Raw genomic sequence first — 13217 nt, 5'->3', positions numbered from 1 at the left:
TTTTTTTTAAATTTTAGAATATTACCGGGGTACAAATGTTTTGGTTACATGGACTGCTTTTGTACTGCCTGACTCAAAGTTATAAGTGTGCCCATCGAGACGATGTACACTTTTCAGTTATTTTACTAAGGCGACTACCCTCTTCTTCTTAAAATCTTTTCAGTACTCCTGAATCCCATAGTGTAGAATTTCATGAAGTTCTTGTTAACTGAATGATAGTGGTAGACACGGCGTATTGGCTCTGTCAGCCTCTGTTCTAAACTCCTGGTGTCTTTCGTACACTGCAGAGCAAGGAGCTGTTTGCGACTGCCTTGCAGCAAGGGTTTCCAATGTGACTGAGTCATCGTCAATCAGAGGGACTCACGTGAAACTTGAATTTGGAACTGAGTGTGGTGGGGAGACAGGCAGCAGTGCCTGAGGTATACAATTAGCTGGTGTAAGGATCTAGTGTACTTGGCTCTGGGGTTGATGATTCTGGCGGTGACTTTCTGATGCCTGGACTGCTGTTGGTGTGTGTTCATAAGCACACTGATTTCAGCGGCTCCTGATTCCCAGCAGTTCCCCCAACAGGCCTATCGGGAAAAATTGTCCAAGGCATGGAATTGGGTGATAGAAATACAGGAGTGTCTTTCAGAGAATTTCTGGGTATTATCTAGTGGAAACTTGAGGAATTTTCTGATTCTGTAGGGGTATGCACCTTTGATTGATTTCCTACCATCTAGGCTATTTTACAACTCTGTAAGGTACAAATTCACTTGCAGCGAGCTATAGAAATGCAAATAATTCTTGTCCATAGCAAAGCAAATTAATTTTTTTCTGATAGATATACAATTGACTTTTTCCCTGAAGAAAAGATAACTCACACATTATCTTTAATTGCCCAAAAGCTACGTTGTCTAATATAAGAGCTAATGGGCATGTGATTATATGAGCACTTATAATGTAGCGAGTTTGAATTGTCTTTTAAGTGTAAAATACACACCACATTTAAAATACTCAATATGAAAAACTATATAAAAATATCTCATTAATTTCATGTATTGTTTATATTGATTACATCTTGAAATAATTATATGTAATATCTTGGTTATATTGGATTAAATAAAATATATAATTAATTTTATCTATCTTTTTTAATTTTTTAAATGTGACTCCTAGAAAACTTTAAATTACAGATGAGGCCTGCATTACAGATCTATCAGTGCTGCCTTATAGAATTTTAGCCAGTTTCGCATCTATTAGCAAGCTCATTTCAGCATTTCTGATTACATGTGTGTATGTGTACACACATGTATATATATCTAACTTCTCCTTTGAACTGGACTTAACATCTTACAGGTTCCCTCATTATTTAACATGTTGAATAAAATCTTTGCCACATGTCATTTTATATTTGCATGAGAATCATAATTTTAGCATTTTATACTTTAGCAGCCAATTTTGCAGAGTGCTCCAACAGGCCCAATCTAAATCTGTTCTTTTAGTTCTTCCAATGATTTCATGAGTACCTAATTCTCTATATTAAATTTCATTCTAAAATAGCTAAGGTGGTTTTCATTACCTGCTACTGCACCCTGACTGTACTGAAAATAGCTTAAAATTGAGCATTTACTATTTTCTAGATGCCGTGTTAAGCACTTACACAGATTATTTTATTTAATCCTCATCACAACTCTGTGTGGTAGGCAGTATACTCTCCATTTTACAGATGAGGCACTGACAGTTTAAGAAACTTGCTCGAGATAATCAGGTAGGAAGTGGTAGCTGTACTCACACCTAAGCATAATGATCCCAAAGTCCACTTCCATTGCCACTGTGCCACTATTCTGTCCCACTAAATAAAATAGAAAGAAGGGTATATCTGTCACTTTGTTGACTTGGAAGCTGTGGTGTGGCAGGGAAGCTGGAGGTTATAGTAATGCCTTCACTTGTTCTGCCTTCTTTGCTTTGATTTAGTTGGCTGGTTCTCAGAATCCTGGGCATAGCTCATGCCTGGGTGGCTCTTCAGACTCCCACGCGAATGAGATCGAATGACCATTTCCCACTGCAGCTGAGAAGCCCCTCTGCCAAGACCAAGAACTCTTACTAGTGGAGTTGCACTAGAAGTGTGTGACTCTGAGGGTCACAGAGCTTGCTAAACAGGCTGTCCACCGTCTTTGGCAAAGGCAGAGCACCATTACGCTGTAATAGCAGTTATTTATTAATGGCCAGATATTGCATTAAGTGACTTACATACATTCTCCCTAGTCATTTCAATAGCTCAGTTGGGGGAGTAGTAGTATCACCATTTTAAAGATGAAGAATCTTGTCTTAGGTTAATTATGGATGTCCTGGGATTCCCTGGATAATCACTGAACTCTTCACGAATCATAACCTACGTATCTGGCATATTTTAGGCACTATATCAAAATACCGTTAAAACATTTGTTTTCATAATAAAGAAGTCTATGATATTATTTGCCCACATGTACCCAAATAAGGAAATTTGTTAAAGAATAATAGCAAAAATGTTATGTACAGTCCTTCCATTATTAATGCTAGTTTAAAAGCTTGAAATGGGCAGACAACTCAATACTTTCTAACTTGCACTACATTAGCTTTTAATTCATTAGCTGCGTTTTCTTAGTCTGCTTTCTTGCTGTGGTCTATGTTTTATAGTGGTGCTGCAGAGATATCTGAAAGGGTTATGCTGCCTCACTTTAGTCCCAGGAAATAGAACTCCTATGAATTATTGATAGTGTTGGCTTTCTAGTGCTTTAATTTCACCTCAGTTTCAGACAAGGATATTAGTTAAATGGAATTTTTTATATCATCCTAGGAGCTTACTATGTGGGAAACACTAATTGACTTGAATTATAGAAAAGACAGTCCTATGTCGATTTTCATTTCTACATGTGATGGAGTCTCCATACATTCCACTCCCCCATATCCTTGCTCAGTGATAGGTTAGGAGGACAGTTTTCAAACGGCGCTCCTCAGAGCCCTTGGAATTCCCCAGAGGTGCTTGAGGTGCAGCTAGGGGAGAGAGAAGGCTGTGTGGGGTGGTGTCTGCACATGCACCCCACCCCCAACCATTCCCTTGCTTCAGAGAAAAACTTGACTTCTTATGCTATAAGCATGAAGCTTTTGTGCAAGATTATGTTGGAAGAAAGGATTCTTCTCTAAAACGCTTGATAATCCTAAATTAATACAATAAGTACAATAGTAGGTGTCTGTACATCTTTGACATACTAAGAAAAAATGTCTAAGGATTTTTAAGTAATATATCTGAGCATATACAACTGTGCACTGGACTTGATGGAATACAGCATGTCACGTGACTGAGCACGCAGGGTGGACTTGGCCCTCCTGCGGTGTCTAAGAATCACCCTGAACTCTGGGTGAAGCCAGTTAGTTACCATGTTTATTTACATAATGAGTAAACTCACAATCACACAAAATGCAGTAAAATTTGGGAGCTAGCAAAAATAAATAACTGATTGTACAAGTAAACTTGGTTCACATGCTTATATTCAGGTTATTAGGTCGGATCCATAGGCCTCCAACATCCTTTAAGAGAATGGATATGGTCATTACTTGTGTTATCTTGTAGGGGACTACCATGAGTAAAATATGTTAGCATTTTCTATAATAAGAGGAATTATTTCTTTAAGTTGCAAAGAGTATAAAAAAAAAAGTGACGGTTTTGTTTTGTGTAAGATAAAATCAAAGAGTTAAAAGGCCATGCTCAGGGTTCCTTTCTGTGTGCAGACAGTATAGGACCCTAGAAATGCCCCTCCTCCCATACAGGAAAGCTATAGATCTGAAGAAGCCATGCAGGGGACAAAGACGTATTCATTCAGTAAGTGTTTATTTCTTTGGGGATGGGGGTCTTCATTTCTTTCCTTTAAGTTTTATTTTATTTTTGATTGACACATAATAATTGTACCTGTTTATGGATATGTGTTCTTCGAGTACCCCCTATCACCAGGCATCATGCTAGATGTTGGGAATCTAATAGTATGACTCTGAACCTGCCTCCCTAGAATTTGCATTCTAATGTGGAGAGCCACATAACGAATACAGAAACAATTACATAAACATAGCAATTACAGAAAGTGATAATTGTCACGATGCACACAACAGAGTCGGGGTGGGGCCCTTTTCACCAAGGGACAGTCAAAGAAGGGGCACTGGGAGGGCAAAAACCTAAGTGCATTTTAGAAGGCCACAGCTGGCCTCTCTGCTGGCTGCCAAGGCCATAAATGTGTGGCACTTACTATATTTGATGGCTAAATATGTGCCATCTACACCAAAGAATTAGAGAAAATGCTATGGAAACCCCAAGGGGACCAATAGTAGGTGACTGCCTGAATAGGGACAAAAAAAAATACAGCACACCTAACTTATTAAACAAATAAATTGTTCTTGGTTATTTAACATTTATCAGCACTGTGTTTGATTTATTTTTTAATGCAAAGATGGCCTGAAAGAAACTTAAAAGTAATATATGCAAGATCATTGTCCTTTGTCATTCCATAAAAAAAATTGTTTTCACAACTAAATATGATCTTTCTCAAACATGTAAAAAAATGCATCTATAATGAAATCTCTTATATATTTATTTTATGATGGTTAAAGGCAACATGATTTTGGTAAAGGAATATAAGACCATTATGAAAATTAGTTTTATCTTCAAAACCTCTACATAAGACATGGAAAATATATTAGAATGAAGGGGGAAACACAGTTATCAAGTACACATCATGTCAATAGAATTTTCCAATTTACATATTTATTCTTTTGTTTTTACTAGTTGAACCTTCATATTTTTTGCTTTTTAAAGCTTATCAGTGGGTCATCTTTCTTAAATAGAAATACTTGAAAGATATATGCACACAAAACAGATTCAGATTTACAGCACAAATGTTAGACTTCAGTCTGTTTCAAGAAGATGTAATTCATCCATTCAATATTTATTGAGTCTCCTAAACTAATAGGTAAAATATGTTGGAACCAGAGGAGTGTATTATGGTCATGCTGGCCCCTTGGCTGGGTGAACACCGTTCATGGTTTTTTCTTTCTCTATATAGTTACTATAGCAATTTTCTGAAAGGCAGGTAAGTAGCCAGACTATGGCTAGATAGCTTAAAATAAAGAGCGATTTTAAATTATCCAATTAATGTGATAAAAATCAGCTAACAGAATGAATTCAGGAAAAACACATGGGATGGTTTACCTAGGAACCCCAAAGAAAAGAAAAAACTATTATTCTACTAAGGAAATTCAGTAAGTCATCTGATTATAATATAAGAGATCACTGGTTTTCTATATACCAGTTTAAAAACATTAATGATTAAAAAGCATTTTGTTCAAAATAGCAAGAAAAATAGAATATAACCATGAATTTCTCAAGAAATATACAGGACCTAAATTAAGCAAACCATAAAATTTTAGTGAGGAGCTCAAAAACTTGAACAAAAGTGGAGAGAATTTTTGCTATTGATGATAAGCTTAAATGTTGTTAGAATGTCAGTTCTCTCTAACATATTTTATTCAAACCCTTCACAACCCCTTTTAAATCTAAAAATAGTTTAAACACTAATAGAATATATGAGACAAACAAGGACACTTGAAGACTAAGGAGATGAGAGTATAGGGACAATTGAACGTTAAAATACATTCTAAAGCTATAATAATTGGTTTGGTACTGGTTTAGGGATTAACCAAAGATATCAATGGAACCAAATAGAATGTCTAGAAACAGACTGAGGCGTATACCTGATTTAGTATATGATAATGGTTGCATTTGAAATCTGGAAAAGGATAAATTATTCAGTGGAAGGTGCTGAGGAAAATGTCTAACCATTCAAAATTAAGACACCTTTTTCATATAATGCAATCACATAATTTCAGATGTATTAAAGATTTAAATATAAAGGATAAAGCCATACTTTATCCTTTATATTCAGGTAAAGATCTTACATTTTGAACACATACATTTACCTCTTCTCTCTCCTGAACACCACTTAAATATCAGTGAAAACGATTTTTTAAGAGGTTTTTAAACACCCACGAGGACAAAGAATGGGAGAGAAAGCTGTAGCAATGAAACTGTGGAAACTAGAAAGCAGATGAGCAGGTGGTAACGCAGACCTGTCTTGGAAGGCTGCAGTGGGAAGGGCCAAGAACAGGTCCAGTTAACACAATGGAGACCCCCCACCCCCAAGGCTCAGGCCACTCGAAGTGGGCATGAAGGTGAGGCTAAAAAGAAGAGGACTGATTCCAAATATGTTTAATAAAGAGGTTATTCACCCATGCCAGCCTGGAGAGCAGCTACCCTGCTCATCCCAGGTAGAAGCCAGAGTTCAGACCCTGTGGAGGTGGTCTTATAGGCGTAGTTGAGAAAAAGATATAGTGCTGAAAACAGGGATTCAGTGAAATCACTGAATGTTGAGGTCTTAACCTTCTTCCCAGATTCTCAGAACATGTATAGCCAGACTTATACCTTCTAGGCAGGAAATTGGATATGCCTTCCCTGGAAAATATGACCAGTCCAAGAGAAAAGACATCAAGATACCAACATCAGAGGTTCCTGATGAAGTGGTTTATTCTGCTCACCCTAGAAAACCTAAGACCACAGCTCAGCAGCAGAGCAAAAGAAAAGTCCATTGCAGACTGGGGGATGGGGAGTCTCACACTCCATCACTCACTCCAGGAAACATCTGATTGAATTGTTAAATCTGCCCCTCCAATATGGATTGTCCCTATTGAGAAACCTCTGGCCCAGGCATTGATCCCTGGCCCCACTGGTTTGGACCTTGCTTGCAGGACAGGTGTCTAAGGAGCACACTGCATTGCGGTCGGGTGTGTCTGCAGCTCCCTGGCCATCTGGTCTAACTTCAGGGCCCCTCATTGATCTTTAGCAATTCTTTCATTTCAGTTAACGTTTGTTAACTTCTATAGCAATTGTTCCACCTTTTCACTTTATTTAATCCCTCAACTATACCTCCACCCCCCCCACCCCCTGCCTTATTCTCAGGAAATTGCCTTACCTCCTTCATAATGAGAAAATGGAAGCTATTTCAGCTTCCTTTGAATGCTTCTTCCTTTCCAAATTGCTGTTCAATTTTTTAACCCATTGTCTTCTCTTCCATACAGAGATGCGTCCTCTTTCTTTTCTATACCCAATGAGTCTACCTATCTCTTGTTCTTCCTTTCAACTGCCCTGGGCCTTGTTCCACCAATTACCACTCCTTTGCCTGCATCCTCAATTCATTCCCGTTGCCCACTTGTGAGAGTATGTGTAGCGGACGCTGTGATTTGCCACTCAGATTCCCTTTCAAGATGGGAGGACTCATTCTCCCAAATGCTAGGAGTGCTGCTCGAAGAGGGCCCTCAGCACTTAGCCCTCTGCAGAAATTGCAGAAGAAAGTCACCTCATTAAAGGCCACACCCCCTTCCCTTGGTAGCTCTCCCCTAATGACTGGTTGACGTGGGCGATACAAAGACCCAGCCCTCTCGCCTTAACTCAGGTCAACGCTGAGGGGTCTTCTCAGCTGCAGAGTGCCTCGTGTGTTGGCCGAGGTCTCCCATCAAGGGTGCATCACTGCCCAACTCCTCCCTCAGTCCCATCTTGTCTCCCTTCCTTGCCTCCCACAAGTTGTTAAACCTAAAAGCACTCCCTAATTAGCTTCTGCATGCTAATCATCTCAGAGCCTATGTCCCAGGGTGCCCTCCCTATGACAGTAAGACATTGACATTTAATAATTTGTTAGGTAGTACCAGGTTGCTCTTTCAAGACGCTGTGCAAATTTGCATTCTCATCAACAATGTAGAAAAGTGCCTCTTTTCCTACACCCTAACTGCCACTACTAGATATTATCAAACTTTTAAATCTTTGCCATTTCATAAGTGACAAATGGTTTCTTATTCTTGCTTTATTTGTATTTTTTTTAAAACTATGGGTAAGAGAATGTTTTTACATATTTTTATTGGCTATTTATATTTCCCTTTCATCTGCTTCTATTTTTGCCCATTTTTCTATTGTATGACTATCTTCTATATAAGTTTTTCAGTTTTCTGTTTGTTTTAGCTTTAAGACTTTCTTTTGGCCATTCAAATTTTTACTTTTGTTTGTTGTTGTTGTTTTATTTTTTGTTTTGAGACAGGCTCTCACTTTGTTGCTGGGCATGAGGGTAGTGGCATGATCATAGCTCACCGCAACCTCACACTCCCGGGTTCAAGCAGTCCTCCTGCCTCAGCCTCCCAAGTAGCTGGGACTACAGGCATGCACCACCATGCCCAGCGAATTTTTCTTTTTCTTTTTTTTTTTTTTTGGGAGATGAGGTCTCACTATTTTGCTCAGGCTGGTCTGGAACTCCTAACCTCAAGCTATCCTCCTGCCTTGGCCTCCCAAAATGCTAGGATTACAGGCATGAATCACCATATCCAGCTGATGTTTTAATTAGTTAACATTACCAATATTTTTCGTATGTTTCTTGGTTTTCTGTCATGCTTAAATTGGCATTTCCTATTCTAATACTTGAAAAAAAAAACACTAATATTTTCTTTAAAACTTAGGTCAAGTGCCATTGCCACCATAAAGATGTCTCTGAGTACCTTGACCAGAGTTAACCCACCAATTCCTCTCTCCCATTATATAAATCACCTTGCCTGTCATGTTCTGCCTTATATTATAGTCATTTTTATTACTTTACAAACTCTCCTATTAGATTGTAAGATACTAAGGGAAGAATTCCATTTTACATCTCTATGTATGCCCTCCAGTATCTAGAATATGACTTGCATAAAGAGCTACTTAAATATTTATTGGATTGAATTAACTGGTACTGTTTGATTATGTGGCTGTCTTTCACACTAAGGATGGTGAAAAATATATATATATGGTCATTAAATATGAAATGTCTGATTTCAAATCAAAAGTGTAGTTTGTTGTATCTCAAACAGGAAGCAGTATAGTTAATCAAAGTTGCACCTAAATTATCCACATAGTTTTGCCATCTTAACAGTAACTGGTTTATGCCAGCAGCGAAGAAGCCTAGAGAAAGCAAGTGGCAATGAAATCACAAAAGGCGCTTTCCGCAGCTTGAGAATTGAATATTCTTCCTTGCAAGAAGTGGTCCAAAGCTTGGGAGAAGTGGTAGTCAGTTGGTGCAAGGTCTGGTGACTGTGGTGGATGACAGAGTTTCCAAGTCCAGCTTCTGTAGTTTGAGCAGCACTGTTTGTGTGATGTGATTGACCATTGTTTTGCAAGAGGATTGGCCTGTCTGTATTGACCAATCTTGGCTGCTTAATCACAAGCATCCTCATCATTTCATCCAGTGGTTGCAGTAGACAGCCACTGTAATCAACTGACCAGGTTTCACGAAGGTGTAGTGGATAATACGAGCACCGGACCACCAGACACCATTAGCTTTTTTTTGATGAATATTCGGTTTTGGACTATGTTTCAACTTCATCTTTATCCAACTGTGCTGAACGCATGCAATTGTCAAAAAGAATCCATTTTTCATTGAACGTAACAATACAGCATAGAAATTGTTTGCCTTTATGTCATGACAGCAAAGAAAGGCAAGCTTCAAGGTGATTTCTCTGCTGCTGTTCGTTTAATTCATGCGGAACCCATCTATCCAGCTTTTTTTTAAATTTCGGGATTATGTTGGTGTGGATTTGGAGAGAAAGGGACACTTAATCCAACTTCTTTACCTTGCTGATTTGTTTCAAATGGTCCAATATTGTTGGAATAGTAACGTCAAACTTTGTTGCTAATTCATGTGTAGGTTGAGATGGATTCACTTCCACTACGGCTTTCAGCTCATCATTATCCACCTTGGTCTCAGGTTGCCCACGTGGCTCAACATTAAAATCACTAGAACAGAACTTCTCAAACACTTCATTGATATTTCGAGCTATCAGCACTGCATTTGTTCCATGACAGAACTCACATTCAAAAATAACATGAATTTTTGACTTATCCATGGTTTCACAAAAATTGCTCTAAAAAAAGTTTGAAATATAATTATAAGCCAAAATGTGTGTTTGAAAGACTAAGGATGTACCTTCACAATAAAAATAAAACAAATGTCAAAGTGCAATGTCAGAGATATCAACTGTCAACTTAGTACTTAAGGAAATCAGACATTTCATATTTAATAACCCTTATATTTTTATATATACACATTTATTCCACACACATCCTTATTCATTATACATAACTTTGTGTGCAATTTTTTGACTAGTTATTTTTTCACCAGGAGAACACTTAGTTCCACCATCTCCCAACCTGAGCCACACCTATCAAGGGCTAACTGCAAGAGCAGCACGTGAAAGTGAGGTCTCAAGGCTTACAAAGTAACAGGCAACCAGAACACTCCTAGGTGAGTAGGCAGGTCAGGCAACGTGGTTCCTAGCAACAGGGTGGAACATGTGGAGCCATGACACAAAGTGGCCATCCTCCCCACAGGCTAAACAGAGCTTGGTCTGCCAACACCATGACCATCTCCTCCTTGGCCATACGTTTAGCTGGTGAAGTTCCTGATGGTGTTGAGGACCAGGCATAGGGAGGTGGTCAGTCTATCAGCTAGATCAGTACATTGAGTTACAGCTCAGGTGGGTGAGTCACTGCAGTTCCTATGCCCACTAGTTCTAGTCTTGGAATCACTGGTTTCAATTCCCTTTTGCTTGTTCTCTTAAGCCCAAATAGGGCTTTCATGCCACTAAAACTGCTCTTCTCAAGGTCACCAGTGACCTCCACATTGCTAAGCACAATGGTCAATTTTCAGTTCTCACCTCATGTGACCTGCCAGCAGCAATGGCCCAGTGGATCCCTCTCTGCTTCCTGAGGGCTTCATTTGGCTCCCTGGACCCTAGTTTTTCTCACACTTCACCGGATGCTTTCTTCTCCTCTTTAGCTGATTCTTCCTCTGCTTCCTGAGCCCTTAACATTTGACATCTTATCTTTTCCATCTATATTCATTTTTTTAATGATCCCAGCCAATCTTATGGCTTTCAATACTGTCTATGCTGACAAATTCCAAATTTTATTTCCTCTAGCTAGACTTGTAGATCCAACTGCCTACTCGACATCTCACTTGGATGTCTAACAGACATCTCAGATGTAACATTCCCCTTCCCCCAAATCTGCTCCTCTCACAGCCTTTCCATTTCAGTAAATGACAACCTCATCTAATTAGTTACTCAAACCAAAAACTCTGGTGTCATCTTTCACTCCTCTCCTTTTCTCACACCCACATCCAATCTGGCAGCAAATCTACTTACTATATCTTCAAAATATACTTAGAATCTGACTCCCTCTCACCACCACCACCACTGCTAACCACCCTGGGCAAGTTACTTAACATTCATGTTTCTCTCTTTCCTCATCGATAACCTGGGAGTAATGGTAGACTATGACTTACAAGGTTCGTTTGTGGAGTAAAGGAATAATATATGTAAAGAATTTAGCACTGTGCTGAACAGTTAGTGCTTAATAAATGTTAGCTTTCATTACTATCTGTGGCTTTTATTTTCTAGAAGGCTTCAAGGAAATTCAACTAGTAAAATTGAAGCCATCAGCTCCTTTTCATAGAAACTGAGTTTTAGTCTTCAACACATAAAATTTCAACTTTTAAGATTTCAACTAAATGAGTTAAAGTAGAAGAAGAGTCAAAATTAACCTCACCCAGTAAAACTGTCCCAAAAAACAACCAAAGAAAGGGTTAAAAAGCACAATGGCAATTTGAGTCATTGGAATTCTCTAGTCTGATTAAGAGTAATTTTTCAGCTAATCAGAAAACTTTGGCCCAGAAAATATTTGAATCCAAGGCTATATATGATTGTTACACATCATATTGCACAGCTGTGTACAGCTCTAGCTTCACAACCTGAAATAACTTTGGGGATATGAGAAAACTCAGGATGTTTCTGCAACAGCTGCTGGGATAACAGCCATCATTTGTATAAAAACAGCCTTGTATTATTAATCTGTAGTCCCACTAAATCTATCAGCACGACTAATTATTAATAGGTAGAAAGATTCTGGAAAATCTTCAACAGTATTCTCTGAGGTGTCAGCAATATATGATAGGCTTGAATTATATAGGAAGTATCTCAGGTAAGCATCCAAATACATAAATTAGATACCTGGATGTTGCTAATAAATTAAGATAAATCATTGCACTAAATGAGCAGAAAAATATTTTCAAAACATTTAACATCCTTCAGTGCAGTCACTTTACTAACATACAGGGTAAGAAACCATACTTAAATAGATAAAATTAGATGAACATTTTCTATTTTAATATTTTGGAAAATCATGTTTATTCTTTATTTATTCTTTCAGTTATTCTCTCTTTCCACCCTAACCTTTCTCCCTCCCTTCCCGTGTGTGTGTGTGTGTGTGTGTGTACACATAAAACATCTACCATGTGCTGGGTAATGAGAAAGCAATGGTGAATTATTTTTATTACTAATCTCTTTGTAAAAATATTTTTATCCTTTTGAGTATAAAAGCTAGGTAATAATGGCCTTGGAGTCTTTTAAGATGGGGGAATAATTCTAATATGAAATTATCAGGAATTGACTTAATTTGCTATTAGCTTTTCTTTGTCTATATTTAATTATATATTATCCTTTGTAGCACTCTTAGAATGATATATAATGTAAACTAATGTATATATCACTATGCAAAAGTTACATAGTAAAAGTAAATTCCCATTAATACCTATTATGCGATCATTTCAGCTGATCCACATGTATTTTATATGCTAATTTATTTATTTATTCTTTTGTAGGAAGTCCTGGCTGAGCAAGATTGGGAGTCCTAGTTCTCGCATTGACCGCACAAACTTCTCTAATGAGAAAACCATCTCGAAACTTGAATACTCTAAATTTAGTATTCGATACTAATAGAAGAGAAATAAAAATTGTAATGCTTATACTGTGCAACAGACACCACATGTTCTTAAGTCTATATACTAGAATAATAGTAGCAGAGTAGGGTGAAAAAAGGGAACTTTGTTCTGAAAGCTACAAAATCATATGTTACTAAATATGTCTGACACAAATAATTTTACTTAACTATGTTTTTAATAAGCAAAAACAGTATTCTAAGATAATCATAAAATATTTAATGTGAATATTCAATTTAAACTTATCTCATGGAATCTTTAATTTCAATAAACAATACAGCATGTATATTATTTGGTGAGACATAA

General features: G+C 37.7%; 1 protein-coding gene across 1 annotated transcript in view; it reads left to right on the top strand.

Annotated features, from left to right (window-relative positions):
- The window catches only part of ACYP2 (acylphosphatase 2, muscle type), a 228172-nt gene extending 214957 nt beyond the window's left edge, over positions 1–13215 (top strand). Inside the window, exon 4 of the mRNA XM_012649843.1 lies at positions 12795–13215. Coding sequence (XP_012505297.1) covers positions 12795–12909 — 115 coding nt within the window. The 3' untranslated portion in view covers positions 12910–13215. The remainder of the gene's footprint in view (positions 1–12794) is intronic.
- Positions 13216–13217: the final 2 nt, after the last annotated feature.

Source organism: Propithecus coquereli, unplaced genomic scaffold, assembly GCF_000956105.1.
Source record: "Propithecus coquereli isolate 6110/MARCELLA unplaced genomic scaffold, Pcoq_1.0 Scaffold305, whole genome shotgun sequence".
NCBI classification, from domain to species: Eukaryota; Metazoa; Chordata; class Mammalia; order Primates; family Indriidae; genus Propithecus; species Propithecus coquereli.
Note: the sequence above shows the minus strand (reverse complement) of the source record. Positions and strands in the feature narration are given on the sequence as shown.